Raw genomic sequence first — 20,379 nt, forward strand, 5'->3', positions numbered from 1 at the left:
GGGGGGGGTTACCGGCCCTGCCCGCCCCGGGGGGGGTTACCGGCCCTGCCCCGGCCCGGGGGGGGGGTTACCGGCCCTGCCCGCCCGCCCCCTCGGCTCCGCACGGCGGGATCCCGCGCCGCTCCCGGGAGGCTCCGTGGCGTGTCCAGCCGCGGGCAGGGGCCGTGCCGGGAGCCCCGCCGGGAGCCCGAGAGCCCCCCCGGGAGCCGGGGAGCCCCGCCGGGCTGGCACTGCGCTCAGCCGTAACCGCTGTGACCAGCGGCAGCGCTACCGGCGGAACCCGGCGTGTGTGGGAGGTGGCAGCCGGGCAAGGGCAGCGTCCCACGACGGTGTGCAGAGCACCCACCCCTCCAAACGCCCCCCATCTCCATTAACAGCTTCACCCCTTCACGTTTAAAAACACTAAATGGCCAAATTAAAATACCTAATTACCAAAAGCCAGGCATCTATTATAGATCTTTTATATATATATATATATATTTATGGTCCTTATATATATATGGTCCACCTCATTTACTGCTTGCCAGAGGCCAGGAATTGCAGCTTTTCCCTTGCACATTCTGGTTCCAACCCAAGCAGCCCTGTCCCAGCCCACCGACGCCGGCAGGATGACATTGGGGATCAGTCTGCCTTTTCCCATTTGACATCTTATGCAAGAGGTGGCTCCAGGCCATAACGCTGCTCCACGATTCCCCGTTCAGTGGGTTGTTACGGAGGAAGCAGGATCTCCCAGTGGGTCACCCTGCTGTGAAACATCAGGAAGGTGAGGAATGCAGATAAACGGAGGAGCCACCTATTAGAAAACCATCGGTTTAAAGGCTGACTAGGCAGGTACTTGATTTCAGAATGTGACAGCCTAGTTACAGGTGGATACTTGGTAGGATGTATTAAGAAATTAATTTTGCAGGGGAACTTGAAAAGCAGAGATGTACCGCTTTATTTCAGCTGAGCAGTCCATATCTGCAGCGCATCAACACCTCAGGCTTCGGTCCGGATTTGCGCCTGCTTCTGGTGGGGAGGAGGGATGGGGAGGTGGGTACGATGGAGGCAGATGGCTCCGTGAGCAGCCAGCCTCTCCTCGCAACACTGCTATCAAGGGGTGGAAAGAAATTCCTTCGCAGATGATCCTGTTGTCCTAAATACCTGATGTGGCACTTGCTGGTGCTACTAGTGGTTTTGATGTCACGCCCCTGCCATGCGTGTCAGTTAGGACAAGGAGGCTCAGAAATTTCGGGCAACAACGCTTTGGTCCCACACAGAAGTCTTGATGCAGTAACATATGGGATAGTGGATGCTGCGTTTCATTTCTTGCCTGAAAACCCCCACAAACATCGTTCTACTTTTAGGAATAAGCAGGAAGATATTTCCTAATTTTCTGCTGCTCTTCTTTTCTAGCAGTACTCTGCTCTAGTTAGTGATTTTTAAAATGAAATCATATTTGTGTGAAGCGCAGAACACTTCACCCTGGTAAAGAGAAATGAGCTTCCCAGCCACGGGAGAAAACAGAACATCCGCCGTATCATCTGTTATCACTGGCACAGTACAAATGATGCTCTGATCCTTGTTCCGAGGCCTGACTTAGCAAAATGCATGGGAGAATAAATCAGATGGCTCTGCTCTCCCTGTGCCTGCCGCTTCCTAGCACTGAGTTCAGCTCTGGCACTCGTGTCTCGGAGCCCACCTACGGCATCAGGGAGTGCTTTGAGCAGCTGCTCATCATAGCTCGTAGGATGAAATTGGCACAAAGGCTGTCTCAGACAGGGAAACCAGAAGAAGCTGGATGAGATTAAAAAGTTGTCTGCATTTAGAAGAGATTTATCACGATTAAAAGCTTGGGGGGTGGGGTGGGGGGTGGTACTGCAACTGTAAGACGAAGGAAAGCCACCAAATCGGAAAGCAAAACAGCTGTTGCTGCCAGGGATGCGGCTGAAAGCTCCAACGGGCAGTTTGCTCTAAGGCTAAACTGAAATGTCAATAGAGCACGTAACAGCACTGGAACAAAATATTCTTTACACATGGCAAGGCCACAGCGGACTTTCTTAAAGCCACTGAAAAGAGGCTGAAGGGTTCTGTCCCTCCGTGATTAACCACGACTTGATACCTACTGCTATTTTCCTACACAAACACTAGCTGCTGTCTCTGCCAGGTGTCCCCATAATTACCACATTGTATTTTTATTCAGATTAATAAGCTCTTTGAGAAGGGGGGGGGGGTGTAAGTCGTCCCATGTGGTTAGTTTTGCTTTAGGTAGCTGTTTTCTTTTGGTTGTTTTATTTTTTCCCCTGGGTTTGGCGGTTTCTGTTCATTCTTTTCATTTCTTTGCCATTCGAAGGGGTGACTAAATACTGAGATACGGGCATATACTGATGACAGATTTTGCAAGAAGGACACTTGCTTGCCAGAAAGGTATCTTACGCGTGAGCTGTCATAACTCCAGGCCATTCCTCGTCTGACTGACTTGAGTATTGAGAGTCATTTTGGACCGGAGAAGATAGTGTTTCCCTTTGGCAGACAATGCAACACAAAAGCTCAGGTGCAAAATGACATGAAACCCACTGCTTGGCCACTTTAACAGATATTTAATACCTTTAGGGCTTCTGTAAGTGAGGAAGAATCAGGTATTGAGCCTTTAGAAGGGTGAAGGCTGTTGGTTCAGGTGAAGCTTAGGTACAAGAACCTCAAACCACAGCCACTGACTGAAAAGACGGTGACCTCCAAGCCTCTCTGGCAGTTCCAGGCTGTTTTTTCAGGAGCTGTGAGCCCCCACAATGCCAAGAATCCAGTGGAAGTGCAGGTATTGCCTCTGAACCGTCAGCCTGAAAATGCCACAGTGCCCACTTGTCAGCTTGGGGAAGGTAATACCACACTGCCTCAGTGGGTCTGACAGCCCGCGAGTGGCACTCCGGTCTCTGAGTGGCACTCTGGCCTCTGCGAGTGACACAGGGGCATGACTCTCACGCCTGGAGGTAGGCACTGGCTATTATGGTGAAGGACTTAACTGGAACCTCGGCTTATTTTTCTAGACCCGCAAAATACAATGTCCTTCAGGGTTTATATGCTTCAGAATTTCATTTCGGGCAGTATTACTCCCTGCTCCCTGCTGCTTTCAGCCAGGATCTCTAAAAAGCCCTTGGAAACCAGAGAATTGTTGAAGAGAGAGGCAAGTTCTTGAGTGGACAAGACATAATGCAAGGAAGAGAAGGGCGGGAGGGCAAAAATAAAAGGAAGCGGACAAAGACAACAGATAAGCATCAAACGGGTAGAACACCTACATGCGAAATCCTGTGAGCTATGGCTGTTGAGCTTCTTTGGCATGAAATACTCCCTTCTGACAAGGCTGTTCAGTGGCCATCTTCTGATGCTGCTGGCTTCTCCCTGCCTCCGCGGCAGGCAGTGGCTGCTGGCAGCGGCACGGGAGCCTCGCTGCGCATTCGGCTGCCCTCTGCGGCAGGCAGGGCTGCACTGTGGCTGAAGCCCCAAAAACCGGCATGCTTGTCCTGAGTACCAGGGAAAGAAGTAGGAAAGAAGTGATGGATTAGGAACTGAAAGCCAGAAAGCTTCTGGAGCTGAGCAAAGGAATATTAGATACTCCCAACTCCTTCATTTTTTAAGCGTTTAAGTTGACAGGCGCTTAAAGGAACAAATCCTCAAGTTCCTCATTTTCCAAGGGAGAAAAAGATTTAGACTTGAGCACCGGCCTGTGGCAGTAAGGGAGCTTACAGCACTTTTGTATGCCATCATTTATTACAACTGGTGCCATTTAGTATTAGGTCTTCTTTATCCTTCCAGGAGATGTTATTTTCTGCAAGGCACTGTTGTAAAGTAAAAAACGCACAAGCTGCTTCTTACAAATGCAAAATGTTCTTTGGCAAGTCAGTCCATCTAGAATGACTAATTGAGCCTACAGGGAAGAGTTAAGGGGTTGAACCCACCAGCTCCTATCTGGGCAGATTCCTCAGCCATTTGCAAGGGGTCTGGTAGTCATCCTTGCAGGACAGGCGTGGAATAGCAGCACAACCGAAGTCCAATTTTTTGCTAATATTTGTGTAATAGGAACACTTTGGGTTTACTTTAGTAATTACTCCTGGTTATAGTGTTGCTGAGCTCAGGCACCTCGTCTATTTTTGCTGAAGCTGCTTATTTTTCTAGAACAGGCACATTCTGAACCAAATGTTACTATTTTAAAATTCTTAGAAAAACCTTAAAGGAGACTAGCAATACAGCAAAGCTTAAAATAAGAAAAAAATTCTGCAGTGTAAGAAAATAGAAAGAAATGTAACTCATAGTAAAATATCCCAAACCACATTGTAAATCATTCTTCCGCTGCATGTGATTATGAAAAAGGTATCACTGTCATAAATTCTAACAAGATGTGACAGCATCTTGGAAGCAGATAGAAATGAAAAACAATAGGTTGACTAAGCCCCAGCTGATGAATAAAGCTGGCCCATTAACCAGTACGTAAGCTTTGGCAAACAATCCAGTACTGCTTCACGTATTTCAGGATGAAGACCAAAAGAGACCATTGGCTTATCCAATCTTTTCAACAATAAAGACCACTGAACTTCACATTAAGCCTTACGTTCAGGCCAGTCTGTCTGAAGCATGCCTTCTACAAAAGCACCTAGTGTTGTTTGGCTGACATTAGGAGGATGTGGGATCCATTAACTTCCTCAGTTTTAAAAATGTCGATCTTCCTAAGTATTAACCAGATGTACCCTGTTTTGAAGCTTTTTGGACAGAGCTTTTGGTCACTTCATTGGAAAGCTTTTTTTTTCATTCTCCTTTAAGAAAGGTAATGCAGACTGTTACTTCAGAAAGCAATAGGATAAAAACCTTTATTGTTCCACCTTTGTCAAGAGTTCATTTTCTATTGATACGCATTTTTGTAACTGTAGTTTACAACAGAAACTTCAGCTCCTTAGAGGCTTAACGTGGAGTAGCAAAAAAACCTTCAACACCAATCTGAGGACAGGTCTTCAAGTAATACACCACTCGGGCACCAGGAATCCCTAGGATCAGAATCAGTTAGATCTTCCACCTCCTCCCTTTCCTGCATTCTTTGTCCTCATTTCATGCCAAGCCTTCACCAGTGGTTCTCTGTTCTTCCATATGAGCTCATGGCCATAAGTTACGTACCATCTGAGAAAGAAAAAATGAGTTAAAACTTAACTCCAACTTTCCTCTGTATCTAAGGAAAAGACGGATCACTAAATGCAAGTGACACAAATGCTTAGTATAGGAGACAAGAAAAACTGAGGCAGTAAGAACAACATTTTTGGAAAGCAGCAATGACAGGCAAGCCACTTGTTCTCTCGACTCCTAATCGTTAACCTCTTTGTGTTCTTGCTTGACTCAGTACTGAGAATGAATGGTTTTCATGCCTTTACTTTCATGCTTTCATTTCTACTTCTATTTCCATTTAGAAGACTGTTAAAAACACTACTGTTGCTTATGGTAATCTTTACCAATAACACCAAGTATTTTTCTCATATGTAAATACAACTGTCCCATAATGAACAGCCACATTCCATTCAAAGTGCCTTTTCTTCTGTAACCATCTAAATGAAGATTTAATCTAGCAAAGTGTTCTAGCTTAATTTACACTCACAGAGAACTATAAATGCTGATATATGAATATTAAAATAAGTGATTAAGCAAGGGAGGTTATGGCGGAGAGAAGAGGTGAGAAGGGAAGCAACTGCATGGAAACAGGTTGAAGGCTCTCCCACAAACCTAACATCACACCCCCATCCTGAACAACAAAAACACTTTTACATGAGCCATATCAGCCAGCGCTAGGTAAACTGGCGATTCCTTTAAATCATATAGCTGCTTTCTGAAGCAGGCAATTGTCTGTGAGGCAATGTACAGAGAATACTTTGGCCATTCATTGGCCATATGCCCTAATTAGGGGCCCTGTTTTAGGATGAAGTGACCAAAATGATCAGAGTAGAACATACAGGTAGAACCTATGTAGGTGAGGAAGGCAAGACACTTGCCAAGTCAAGAAAATTTTTACTGCAACTGCTATCCTATTATGTGCGTTATAATGAACAAGCTGATACAGATACACCATGGCAGAAAGCAGTTATGAATCAGCAAGACTACGTCAAATGCATCTATGATGCCAGAGAAGGGGGGAAAAGGAGACACTGCAGCAGAGAACTTACCGACAGCGAAGCTAAGAAATAGCAAATACGTTCATAGACCAAAATAGGAGTCTTCCACCTGCACTTTGTCTGGCCTAGTTAAATCTCAGGTAAGCTTTTAAAATGCCTACATAAACCATTTAAAAATACTCTTAGCAATAAGCGCACAAATTAAAACAACACTGCAATCAGATAGGAGGGGAAAACCTCATTGGGTAATGTAGTTCAAACATGGAACAATGCAGAACTGTTTCCTGCAACCTGATTTCTAGTACTTCTTCCCAATTAAGAAGGTTCCACACAAAGACAACACAGCAGCACTGAGAAACAGCAGTAGATGCTGCTCGAAGGAATTTGGCCTGAGTTTATACTAACTCTGCAGCGCGCTCTAAATTGGCAATTAGGGGGAGAACACTGAGACAAAGAAACTTTCTCAGCAGTTTAATTCTAAAGTTATTTTAATTTGTCCATGCTGTGTTTTGTGAGAATCTTTCCTGCCTTGTAGCTCTCTTCAATGTGCTGGGGGGAGCAGGACAGAGACAGCCAGCCCGGGTTATGGTGACAGAACAACCTGACATCTAATCTATCATTCTAAGGCAGTTCAGCTCAATTTCTTTCAGTTCTAAGCATCTGTTAAGTTTTCCCGCACAATTTTATAGCACTACAAGGAAAAGACTGAGTTGTCTTCAGTGCTACTTCAGATAACTTTCCATAAAAACCCCATACTTCGGAGATAAAAGGAAGAGGAAAAAAATCACAGGATGAATTTAAACATGAAACAAACAGAAGTTAGTAAATACAGACTTACATTCCAAAGAGAGCTCCCCCGAGATGTGCAGCATGGTCAAAAAGTCTCCAGCCTAGAGCAAGCCCTGCAGTGTCAAACGCAATTATGGCTTTTAAAGCCTGGAAAGGAACAGAATATGGAATGGAGAGCATCAGTCACAGCATGTAATGGTCACTGATAACAGCATTTCCTATTCAGGCAGAAAGTAAAAATCTGGGATCGTAAAGGATCACATAAATTTTATGGGAAAGCAATCACTGTAAAAAAACCAAACAACTAAACAAAACCAAGCTGTTTTAAAACAACAGACTCGGTGCTTAGCTGTACTGTGCTGTCAAAACACAGACACGAGCAGCTACAGAATATTGTGGGGTAGGAATGTACCCTTTTCAAATACTCAAGTCTCTTCCAATCTTCATTTCTAAAGCTACACATACATTCCAAACTCAGGTCAGAAAAAAGAAAAACGGAAGTTACTTGAAAGAGTACATGCAATAAAAGACACCACAAAAGATGTAATTGCAACATTCTCATTCACTAATTCTGACATAGCTTAGATTTATGTGCATGTGTCCTCCCCAACACAACCCTTTAGTGGATGGAACATGTGGGGCAGTATCCCTGTCACCTTATCTGATAAAAATTCATCATTACGCTCTCCTAAATGACATATCCATTGGCAGGTAGAAAATCAGGATGATGGTGAACAACTCCATGACTGGAAACAGCGTGAGCCACAGCACACATCCTCAGGAGACACAAACCACCATAACTGTAATTATGCAAAATTTCACCGAACACCTCATTCCAAAAAGACCAACAGATTTAATGTTAGGATGAAATGTTACTTTTAGGATTTTTTTCCTTAAGCGTATGTGTTAGAATAGCAGCTGCATTGTGCCACATTGGCTTGTTTATTTTAAAAGCTGATTACAGTGTACGTAAGGTAGGCTAAAGGAGTACATAAAGCTTAGAAATACAATTATATAGTAGGGCTAAAATCATTCCAACATTTATATTACAATAGCCAATGCTGCTCTTGTTTTACTGCTGCAAGGAGTACTTCCTCATGACAATGTTCTCTGTGGCTCTGACAATATTTCTACCCAGGCAATCTTTTTTAGGAAAGATCCAGTTAAAGGGTAGCATGCAAAAAAACAGGTCCACTCAAGCAGAAGCTACATCTAAGAATGCTTTCTCAAATCTGTAAGCTTCAATTACAAAAAAAAATATTAAATCTCATGATCTTCAAATGACAAAGCTTAACCGCTTAAATTAAAACAGTAAAACAACTTTAGTAGACCAAAGATGATTAAGATGATTAAAGCCAAGACATACATGAGATGCTTTTCTTAAATGGGGCACTGGATGTGCTTAAAAGAACTTAATGAAACAAAGAAGGAGTCCTGGTACTACATATGAAGAAAAGACTCAGTAGTTTATTTCTAATCCCAGCAGTGTTGTTGGAAGTATCAAAAGATGGTATGAATCCAAATAAGGCAGCAGGTAGTCCTCCAGGGCTGAAATGTTATTTCCCTTGAGAAGTGAAATTCTGTGTTTCTCATTGTGATAAATTTTTCTTCAGAAAGACTGTATCAGTATTAGATTAGCCTGTTAACGAGCGCTCCTATAAAAAAATATCACCTGTCACAGAAAGAACAGTATATGTGTGTGCCCATCTCCTCAGACAGGTGCATCCAAGTCCCTCCCAACCTCCTTCACCTCTTAGTATCAGATTTGAAACATATCCATGGAGGATGGAATTTGGGATAAATCTAAAAATCACTACACACTTGTGTCATGACTGTGCTAGTCTGCAACAATTCAGAACCAGTCTCCAGGACTTCCATGACCTGTATTCTCGTTCAAAATAAAATTAACAGCTTGGAAACACAAACAAAGAGGACACACGCTCAGATACTGGAGAGGTACGGGAAAAATGTTTAAAGAGTAGGATTTCTTTGAAGTTCAAAGGCACTTACATTTCCTGCTGTAAATGTGAACATTGGAAGAAATATGATGGCTAGTTTTGCTTCTGGCATCTTTGCACATACGGCTGCAAGGACAGTCATTATAGCTCCTGACTGTAAACACATTAAAACAGACAAAAGTAAGCCGAGACGTTACATAAAGGAAAATTTATTTTTCTGCATGTGAACATGTTTTCCTTTTTTTCTTTTATTTTCAAACGCGTCCCTGTGGTAAACCTCAAAGTAAAAAGCACCACAGCAAAGTTCAGAACAAAAATAGAACAAGACACCCTTATTTAATTTAAATATCTGAAATCATAAATACTGTGGAAAAAAATAGCCCTCAGATGCTCTTACGTAAGAAATAACCTCCCTGATTTTTATGGTAACAGTTTATGTTAATATGCTTTTTCCCCAGAAACCCTAGAAATCGTATTAATCAAACACAGACATTTCAGATGAAGGGAATCATTCTGAAGCTTGTACCAAAACAAGGAAAATAACAGATGGACAAGGACAAAAATCTTTTGTCAATGAAACAAGCAATTCCCTGGTCTGTACTGAACTGACCATGGGCTTTTGTATCCAGGAAACATCTCAATGGAAAGGCTGCAAATACAGTCAACTAATGTTATGTGTGGCAATTTCAGTAACTTCAGATCAGTAAGACGAATGGGAAGTAACTTGCTCCAGGTATAGTTAATTCACAAGATAAAGGGACAATCCATAGAAAGCACTACCGAAAATGCTAACCTTGGGACAGCTCAGTGGATTTTTTCATTGCAATTGAAAAATAAGAATCTGACTTTTGGCTTTTATCAACATTATTCAGTAAAGTTAAGAAGCCTTTAGAACTTGGTAAATGGCTAGGCTCACCTCAAATGTATAGCAAGTTAAGTGTTTTAAAATGTTCTACTACTAAAAGTACTTGTAAAGAACAGACACCACCACCTCCTCAGCCTGCCTTGTCTCTTTTATACTGTGAGACTTTTGGCAGGAGTGCAGCCCGTTCTGCACAGCATGCCCTACAGCTTCCACTAGTATCACATGCTGATTTTGATTGTCTGATTACATTCACTCTAAAATATTCTATTTTCAATTAAAGCAGACTGATACACAATTACAAAACAACATTTATGAAATAAGTTATAGAACTGAAATATCTGCTCAGTGACAGGAGCTCCTGCTGTTAAGGACTCATTTACAAGCCATTAGCATTAAGTGGCATTAGTTCTGGGCTGCTGCTGCAACACAGTCAACATAACTGAAGAACAGGCAAGTTCTTGCATAGGAATCACAGCCTGGTTACTTGGGTTTGGTAAACTTTCCCAGTTTCCATTATCCCAAATATATTCTTGGCTTTTAAGCAGGTTAAAGAATACAACAGGCAGCGAAAATAGCTTCAGAGATCATTAGAAGGTCTCCCATATTCTGAGATACTTACAGCTCCAAGGGATGGTTCAAACCTTCCAGTGGCCATTTTAGCGACATAACTGACAAAAGTGGAGATAACCCCTAGGAAGTAAAAAAGACTACTGAAAACAATGTCAGCAATGCAGACAAGCATCAGAAAGTGCAACAGTGTTACTGAACATCTTCCTAAAGAAGCTAGTGTAGGTGCTGTGGGGTTTTTGTTGTTGTTTTGGGGTATTTTTGTTTGTTTTAACTTGAATCAACTGTCATCTTTTCCCACAAAACTCCCATGAGTCTATATTAAGAGCTATTTTATTTTGGTAGCTACGCATGAATTAAAACCAAATATTTGTATTGTCATATATTTTGAAGCCCAGTGTCTTAAACCCATCAAAATTCTGTATGACAGCAAGTAAGTACTGCAGTTAGTATAGAGCAGTAAGTGGGACTGAGCAATGGCCACCTGCCATCATACATCTATTAACCATGTACACACTTTACTTGCATGAATACATATTTATACTTTTTAAAGTGTTGTAAAGATATATAAGTACTATTTTAACATTACCAGCAGAAAGATATACTGCAATGAACTGCTCACATCCCAGAAGAGAGACAATGCTGCTGGAAAAACTCCATAAAACATACATATTTGCTGCCATGTGGAATAGAGAGAAGTGACTAAATGTAGAGAGCAGCATGGGAGAACAGAGGGCTCCTACAAAAGACAAAAACAATTACTGAAGCAAAAAAAGTCAGTGTTCCAATTGGCTTCAACTTGCATGCAATGCAGAATAGAAATTTATCAAGATAATAGAGGCTAATTATGTTTAGAATTCTTAAATACAAGCTAAGTAATAAGCCCAGAAATGTAACAAACTTCAAATTCTACACAATACTTTTTGAAAGGTAGAACACATGCCCTACAGGTATGCAAGCTGTACAGCTACTTTAGAAAGCCTTAATTACCTACTGGGGAATGTTTCATATAAAACATTTATCTTATGACAAAACTCCTGTGCTTTGGAAAGGAAAAAAAGAGATTTTATTTATGTATGTATACGGTGAAAGATTTTTAATGTATTATCCGAGCATCTATATAAAATTATGTTGCTACAGAGATGGACTCATAAAGATAAACTAGTCTTCTTTTCAGAAAGCTACTAGCTCTCCTCACTGAAACAGCGGCCTTGAAAATGCAAAAAAGCCAATTAAAAGGTTTGAAGGTCAATATTATTTAAAATAGTTTTTGGGGTGACTGATGCTCAGATCTGTGTAACAGCTGTCCTTAGCTTTGGAGTGCATGTGGAGAATTGCTTGGGTTTCCACTTTTTTGGCAGAAACTAAGAGGACAGCATAAAGTACTCTCCTAATGCATGTTTGTCCTTTTAATTCTTTACTGTAGAAATGAAAACTAATGCCATTAAATACCAGCAACCTGCTTTCCTAAGTTAACCTCTTCAAAACATTCCACAGTGAAAGCCAAGTTTGCATGTGTGGTTTTTTTCTTTTTTAATGTGACTCAAAGCACAGCTTTGAAACAAGGACTCCGTACATAACACACAGACTAATGTTTGTCTATTGACAAAAGCACACATGCATGTGACTGATGACTGTTCTACCAGCATCCCACAGAACACTGCCAGGGATGGGGGGGCAGGGAATAAAATCACATTTGAGTGTAATTTTTGAACAGCATTACACAGTACAATTTATTTTCCTCCTTCCCAAAGCATGGCACGATTCGCATTCTGTCCAGGAAAGCAGCAGGGGTTGTTATCACTGGGAGAAGTGCCTCTTCACCTTCACAAAGGCAGGAGCTGCATCCTACTGAATGCAGTAAAAGGCCAACGAGCAGGCAATAGTTTTGACATTACAATATTTAGAAAAGCACCAGTTTTGTTTGTTTTAAAAACCCCACGATCCTCTAACTTTTTTTTTCTCCCCTCAAACCAGTTACTGTCTAGACAGAATGATGTGTTTGGGTAGGATTGAGATTGCTCGTGGGTGATGGGAGCTACAAGCCATGCATCATCTGAAGTTTCTGCAGTATGATCAATTACATCAATTCCTAATTATCATTAGTTCAATCACATCCCAACGTAGAAAAGTTACCCACATGACTGTTCACTTACTGGAGGATGGATCTGAAGTGAAATATGTAAACATAATCCGTCGCATGCCAGGCAGCCTCCATAAACAGAACACAAAGACATTTGCAGCTATAATACCTATCAAGAGGGGAGGAAAAAAAAGTATAAAAGCAAATTATTAATATAACACACCATAATGCTTACTGTAAACAAGCATTCAAAAGTAAGCTTACAAGAATCATCCTCTTTCTTCACTATTCCATTAAAAGCAGTAGAGTTTAGAAAAAGCAAAGAAAAATACCGGAAGCTAGATTTATACAGTGGAAGTCCTTCCGAAATATGACATCTAATTGTTACTGGTTTAAGTGCAATGAATGCAACAGTCCAGAAAATCTGAAGACATTCAAAGGATCGTCTCAAACTTTTGTTTCACTGTAGAACCAATGAAACAGCAGCCAGCTTAGGAGGTCCCATTTCTTCCCTCTCTAGCTGTTTATTCCCAAATGCCACCAATCTGCTGCACGGTTGCATTTAGCTGCGCATGGAGGGGAGCAGGCACAGGGAACCATACAAACACACAGTACACATCCTGTCCATTTTTCTGGGAGTTTTGGTTTTGAGGGAATTGTAAAGGTAACATTTATAGATCAAACATAAAAAAATGAGTTGGCTTTGTTATGCCATAGTCACCTTTGGGAGACAGCAAACATGCAGCTTTTTACTTCACAGATGTTTACTGCAATCTTACTTTATTTTAAATAAAAATATAAATTATTAGAAACATAATGATGCAATTCATCATTTCCTGTTTAAAGCGCCTTCTCTATTTCTATCCAAGCATTCAGGTATTTAAAATGTTTTATAACAACTAGAAACATTAAAGAGGAAAATAATTGTGATTCCTTACATAGTGGTAAATGTCACATAATTAAGTTTGCAACAAAATGTAAGAACTGTGGAAAGCTACGATATATAAATCCTAGAATCAACATTTCAATTATCTTGTCTTTTGATGCTCCATCCTGTTTCACCATGCTCTTTTATTAGAGGAAATGTTTTCCCTGCATGCTAAACCAAAACATTACAAAACTGTCAACTATTGCAGTGCAATAAGCCCAACTGTGTTATAGCAATCAAGGGCGAGTAGCTGAACAGCTCAGGGTCTACCAGCCAGAGTTTGTATTGCTTGTTAGATCAACTAGATGTTGAGGGACACTCTAGAGAGCGCATAATCAAACTTCACGACCCCTGCCCCAAATGCCATATTTGTATCTGCTTCGTGACCTGGTTTGCATGTCGAAGAGCAATTCAAAGCATTATACAAAAATTCAGGACAGCACTTGTAAATTGAGTGGTCTGAGATTATTTTTGCCCAAAACATTTAGCACTTATGCAATCTATTCTCAGACTGGGAGTCAACTCATCAAAGAGTATACTGCCTGCAATTTTTTTTCTAAAATGCTTCTGTAGAAAAGTAAATGACATGGAAATAACATTTAAGTAACCTGATGCTAACCACCTACTAATATAGATTCAATAAATACTTAACATAGAATACGTAACAGCGGGTATGGCTCAGCTACATCATTTGGATTTGAATCAAATTCTTATCAGATTCTCTCCACACATTACATTTATCTTGGGGACTTCAAGTGACGTTAAGCTAACCAATCAAAACTATATCATAATGAAAGGAAAGCTCACAAGCTTTTTTTTTTTTGCTGTTTTACATACATCATCCGGCAGACAAGATGCAACTATTAGGGAATTTTACTTCCACATACCAGTGGAATATAAATGCCTGTTCCTTCTGAAAGTTTTTGCTGGTTTTCACAGTTCCTGAGAAAAAGTCGCTGGGAGAGGATTCTAGTTAATCCTTCACCCTTTCTCGTACAGATGCATAGGAATTTCTTTAATGCATACAAAAAAGTTTGTGCAAGGAAGTGTAGCAGAAATAGTGTGGTGCAGGTATAAACTTATACATGCTTTGGGCCTAACAACCTAAACGTGATATGAAAGCCATCTGTTTTAACATACTGTACCTGTTTGCCATATTTCTCTTCCTGTGAATGCCTAATACTTGTAAGCTAACACAAACCTGTCACAGTCCGCTGACCCTCAGTCAGGTTATTCCACCAGCTGTTAACCTGGAACGGAATTGTTGTACATCAATGCCACTGCAGAGTTATTTGCAGTTTCAGAAACAGTCAGGTACAGCGCTACCTTTTTAAGAACAGAAAGCATTTGTTTGGAATCTGTTAAGTAAATCGGTTTTAAACTTTTTTATTTCTGATTGGTTTAGCCTTTCAAGTTGGCATTTCCTTACTCAAGAGTAGGTATCTACCCTCCTTTTTATAAAATATCCCAACACAGATGAAGAGTTTCTTCAAGAAGAATGGGATTTTATTTATTTATTTATTTTACACAATTCCATGGGTTTAACTCTGCTTGTACTAAGTAAGGATCTAACCCATAATGCTTACTTTAGCAGATTAGCCAAAGTTAGCATAAATCCTGCCTCGACTAAGCCTCACCCTAATGCTGTCTAACATTACACCACCCACCTTTGAGAGATTCCACTTTTGTGCCAGGGTCACTTTTGCAGAAGTGGCTCACAAGATGTGGAATCCATTCCCTCTTGCGTCCAGCTCACCCAGCCCTCCTCCAAGTTTAAAACCCCTGAAAAAGTTTATTTTGAGTGTAGTCAGCCCACAGACAACTTCCACCCCCTTTTCTCTTCCTCAGCTTTCAGAATAATTTTGGACAAATATTTCATTGATAGCTCAATGACCTTCCAACCATATTGATCGGGACGATGTCATAAAAATTATCTGTAGGTTGGAGGCAGGGGGAAATAATGCTGTATGAAACAGATAATTCACTATTCGTTACCAAAGTAACAACTTCATTGCTTTTTTTTGTTTAATTCTCTGGCACAGGATACCAATACCAGTTATTTCCTACAAAGTTCTCCAGTATATGAACACTAAACAAACATGATTTTTCTACAGTACAGGAAGCAGATGCCCTCAGAAACTATTGGGGGATCCTGAACTTTTAAAATAGAACTTAACCAGTTGAAGACAGGGATCGGGAGTTTAAGCCTATTAACAACAGGTTAATTTTGTTTTACTTTTTTGATAGCTGATTATGAGATCTTTCCCTTCAGGTTTTGAAGGAAAACAAAAGTATAAAACCAAAATTATTTAAAATATTAAGTTACAATCATAATCTCACCTGCGGTTCATAAACAATGAGCAAGAAAGCATGCTGTACTGGGCCTGGCTAGGGTATAATTAGTTTTCTTTATAGGAGCTCATACATGGTGCTGTGGTTTATGTTTTTGACTAAAACAGTACCGGCAACACACTAATGTTCTAGCTTTTGCTGAACAGTGTTTGCACAGTATCAAAAGATCTTTCCCATTTCTCACTCTGCCCCTGCAGTGATAGACTAGGGGTGTGCAATAAACTGGGAGGGGATATAACTGGGCAGATGACCCAAGCTAACCAGAGATATTCCACACCATATACTATCATGCTCATCAATAAAAGGAAAAAGAAGGGATTTTAGGAGGTTTAGTCATCTTTTGCTCATGAACTGGCCAAGCATTGGCCCCCCCACAGGAGACTATGAGTGACTGCCTTTGCATCACTTGTTTTGTGTTCTCTCTCCTCCCACTTACCAAACAATTTTTTGGTTATTGTTTTATCTTTACCCCCAGTTTTCTTGCTTTTAATGTTCCTTTCCTCTTCCCCCATCCCACTAAGGGTTTGTGGGGGAACTGAGAGAGCAGCCGTGTGGCACTTAGCTGCCCACCAGGGCTAACCCACAACACATGCCCATGTCAAAAGTGGTGCCAGAGTGCATGCAACACACATTGCAAAACCTCCTCTGCGTCCTACGCAGGACCCTGTGTTACTCTAGCTCCACATTCAGCCCCACCTCCCTTCAACACGCAGACCTGGAAGAGTAATCATGCCTGGTCTACCACAAGCCACAACAGTAACCTTGAAACAAAGGTAAAACAAATATGCATGTTTAGTTAGTTTTGCGTGCACCTAATTAAAAACTAAACGAGTGATACTTTTGGGATGTCACCTAGATGTGTAGTAAGTCTTGCAGCACTTGCATTGCTCTTACTGCCCAAAGTACTTGCAATGAAATGTCAGCTCTCAAACCAAAAAAGCTCTCTAAACCCTCGTATTTGTGAAGGCTGAAAATACAACTGCTTTTCAGGAGCCAGAGCATTAAAAAAATCTCATGCTTAAGGTTCAGAATTTAAGCTAGCTCTGTCCAATCTGGGAACCCACAGTCATTTTGAGAACGCTGAGATGCAGCAAGAATAGTTTGGGTGTTTTTTATAGTGAAAAAGCAAAAGGTACCAAGTTTAGATATGCAAGCTGCTACTACTGACCCATCTTCCCCACATTTCAGGGTGAAGACGGTATTTTTCCCCAGTGTAGCCATTGCAGATATTGCCAGTTACAGTCTTCTAGAACGAATTCTATCTGTCTTTCTCATAAAGAGACGCATCTGCTGCAATTTGCAGAGAAGCTGTTATTTCTCCAAGGTGCAGAGCAGGCCGAAAGGCTGCCGGGGCGGCGGCCAGGCGTGCCCCCCGGAGCAGGCCGCGGCCGTGCTGGGGCGCGGCGGGGCCCACGCGTGTGCCGGCGGGCCGGGCCCCCCACCTGCTTCCTGAAGTCGCCCCTCTTCTGCGGCCGTATCTTGTCCAGCCAGTCCGCCCGCGCCTCCTCCAGATAGGTCTGGACCCGCGACTTGAGCGACTCGTACTGCCAGATGGCGGCGCATCCGAAGGCAGAGCCTGTGAACTGGGCCACAGCGGGGACAGTCAAACGCGAGGCGGCGTCCCCCGGCCCCGGCCGAGGCAGCCGGGCTCGCCCCCGCCTCACCTCGCTCCCCGGCCCCGGCTGACAGCCAGGGCCCGCCGCCGGCCCCACAGCCCCCGGCCCGAGCCACTTACCCCCACGGCGAAGAGGAGCGGCCTGAGCAGGCGGCGCGGCGAGGGGCGGCCAGCGCGGGGCGGCGGCGGCGGGCAGAGGCTGCGGCGCGGGGGCGGCGGGCCGGGCCGCGCCTCGGCGGCGCTGGCGGCGGGGGGCTCCTCGGGCCGCGGCCGTGCCCGGCGGAAGCCCTGCCGCGGTTCCAGCAGCACCATCAGCCTGCTGGGGAAAGACGCGGACCGTCAGCACCGCCGTGGCCGCCCGGCCAGCCCCCCGCGGCCGCCCCCTCCCCGGTCCCCGGTCCCCCGCCGCCGTTCCCCCCTCCCCGGCCCGGCCGTACCTGTACGGCCGCGGGCCGCAGGCGCGGGCCCAGCACCGCCACGCCATGTTGGGCGCCTCCCCGCGCGCCAAGCCCTTCCGGGGCAGCCGGGCGCCATCTTGCGGGCGCTGCCTTGGGCGCCCGGCGGCGGGGCCGGGGCAGCCGCTCGCTCACACCCCCCGGGGCGGCCCCGGGGCTCCTCCGCGCCGCCAGGCCGCTCAGCACGGTGGGCGCCCGCGGGGCTCCCGGCGCCGTGCCGGGACGGGGGGCACGGCCGGCAGCGGGTCGGATCCGCCCCGCGTCCTGGCCCGGCCGCCATGTCGAGAGGGTCACCCCGGCACTGCCCCGCCATAGCGGGCGTGGCGCCGCGAGCCCCTGTGGCCGCCATGATGAGCGTGGCAGCTCTTTGCCGCCGTGCTCCGTCGGCGGCTAGCCTTGGCGCCATGCCATTGGGGGTTTCCATGGTCTTGATATATTCTTTTTCTAGAAGCCCTCTGGAATATACAGAGCCTGTCTCCTAATGCAGAGCTCAGCCTGCCGCGGCCCAGGAGGCAGGGAGGCAGCTGGGGCTGCAGCCTCAGCCTCGCCTTGCTCTGCCGTGTTGCTGCACTTCACCCCACCGCGCCTCGCCGTGTCTGCTCCTCTGCCTCCTCTGCCCGGCCTGCCCATTGCCTGCTGTGCATGGCCCCACTCACGCCCCGCAGCTCCTTGGGCTTCTTGGCCGTGCTCGCCTGCGCTGGGTGCCCCCAGGTGTGCCGTGCTCCCTGTGCCACCAGCCGGGGCTCCTAGGCATGGGCGCTGTGCTGCTCTGCCATCTTCCTGCCTGCAGGGCTGGTGAGGTGTCATGCTGGCACCGAGCAGTCCCTGCCCAGCCGGTGCTGTAAACACCAAGGCACCCCTATAACTAAGCAGAGAAAGAAAACAGGCCTGCTTGCTTTGAAAATAAAGTGTGGTTTGTAAGTTTCAAGAAGTTGCATGCCCCTGTCCGGTTATCTGCAGTGCTGTGGAGATACTTGATGAGACAGCCAAGCAGCACAGGCGCCAGCTGTGCCTGGGCCTCCAGAGTGCAGGGCTGCCGAAGTCAGGCCGCTGACTAAAGAGTGGTTTATCAGTCAGGCCGCTGACTAAAGAGTGGTTTATCAGTCAGGCTGCTGACTAAAGAGTGGTTTATCACAGAGGTGTGGGGGGGACGAGAGGCAGCAGCCCTATGTTGCAGCAGGAAAAGCTGTGCGTGGGTGTGAGGAACACACTGGGTGGGAGGGCAGCTGTGCTGTCTCCAGCCCCGAGGCAGTGCTGTATTGCGACTGCTGCTCTGTTGCGACTGGGCGAGGCTTGGGCAACCTGGCCCAAGACTGAAGCTGTGCTTTAGTGGCAGGTTGGCATCGGTGCGGTCCCTTCCAACCCAAATTACTGTGTCCTTCGTTGTGTGAAGGGAAAGTTAATAGCAAGATGAGAATGGTTTGTACATTGCAAGTGGCTATAAGCCTGATTACACTATTAACGTTACAGCAACTTCAGGACCACGCTTACAAAGTCAAAATGTTTGGAAGTGGAGAGGAAGAGAATTAACATCGTTCCTGGTTTTTAATTTGTGTTTTGTGGTTTTTTTGTTTGGTTTGGTTTGGTTTTTTAAACAAGTATTGAAAGAATTTGCTTTCTCAGCTCCAGGCCAGACTGACCTGAGGAAACCTCTGTAAGCTTGTGGTGGGAGCCTACTCTAAGTGGTTTAGTACTGTATATAAATCTGCATTTTATCTCTTTCTGATTATGCTGGTGGCCATGGGTCAGCCTCAGAATTTGCTTGAACTAAGAACAGATTAGCAGGTTCAAAACCGTATATTACCGGTGTTAAAAATGTATCTGTGCATAAAATGAAACCAGTGTTGTAATCAGTGGTCTATGTTTTTCTATGTATCAAAATGAAAAAGAAGTGCAAGGTTTTTAACTTTACAGTTTAGACACTTTTATCACTTGTTTTTACTTCCAGACACTTTATCAGGACTGATTTGTTTGTTTAAGTGATTTAAATATTTTTGTTAACCCTTTATGTGCTCTGTTCAAACCACATACATTTTGGCTGTGCTGTTTTTAACGTTAAGGTGATCTTTTTTCTCCCCCAGCTCCCCCAGGGCTTGGGGGGTTTTTTGGGTTGGTTTTTTTTTTGGTTTTTTTTTTGATGTTACAGCTCTTAGTTGTATATAGCCTCTGCGTGCAATTTGTGAGGGATGATGGTCTGGGCTTTATGTATTTATTTGGGTTTGGTTTATGGTCACTCTTCTTTGGAAAGCTGCAAAGCATATTTGCTGTTAGTCGTGCCATCATCTGAAATCTAGAAACAGTGAGAGTGTATGGCAGCGAGTACAAACAATCAGGTCCTGAAGGGTAGGGTGTACGTGGTGCAAATTGAAAGAGAGGATGGATGTGGTGTCAGTTGGAGTAACAAGGTGCTTTTGAAGGCTTCTCATTTGCAGATGGTTTCTATTAGCAAACTCTCACCCTGTTAAAGCAAAGCATTTTTGTGACATTACTTTTGCTGTTAAAACTACAAGAGTGGTAAGAAATCAGTGCTGCCATCGCATGGGGACTGCCATCTTGTGCATGACTGGTGTCCCAGAGGGAATAAAGTGTCGTCTGGGCTGTCCCATGGGTTTGGTGTGGGAGCAGCAAGGTCGGGAAGGGATAAG

General features: G+C 44.1%; 1 protein-coding gene across 2 annotated transcripts; it reads right to left on the reverse strand.

Annotated features, from left to right (window-relative positions):
- Positions 1-4,812: 4,812 nt before the first annotated feature.
- On the reverse strand, positions 4,813-17,844 carry PARL (presenilin associated rhomboid like). 2 transcript variants are annotated; one of them, XM_037406972.1, is made up of 10 exons: positions 17,717-17,844; positions 17,400-17,598; positions 17,107-17,247; positions 14,514-14,562; positions 12,458-12,553; positions 10,891-11,040; positions 10,354-10,424; positions 8,922-9,023; positions 6,961-7,058; positions 4,813-5,142 (listed from the first exon to the last, which is right to left on the reverse strand). In XM_037406972.1, exons 1-10 carry the CDS (start codon positions 17,761-17,763, stop codon positions 5,025-5,027), a joined length of 1,071 nt encoding a protein of 356 aa, XP_037262869.1. In that variant the 5' UTR covers positions 17,764-17,844; the 3' UTR covers positions 4,813-5,024. The 2 variants fall into 2 exon arrangements, with proteins under 2 accessions (XP_037262869.1, XP_037262870.1); XM_037406973.1 differs by having other exon boundaries at positions 4,819-5,142; positions 17,400-17,595; positions 17,717-17,778.
- Positions 17,845-20,379: the final 2,535 nt, after the last annotated feature.

The sequence above is a fragment of the Falco rusticolus genome, chromosome 13 (genome assembly GCF_015220075.1).
Source record: "Falco rusticolus isolate bFalRus1 chromosome 13, bFalRus1.pri, whole genome shotgun sequence".
Taxonomy (NCBI): domain Eukaryota; kingdom Metazoa; phylum Chordata; class Aves; order Falconiformes; family Falconidae; genus Falco; species Falco rusticolus.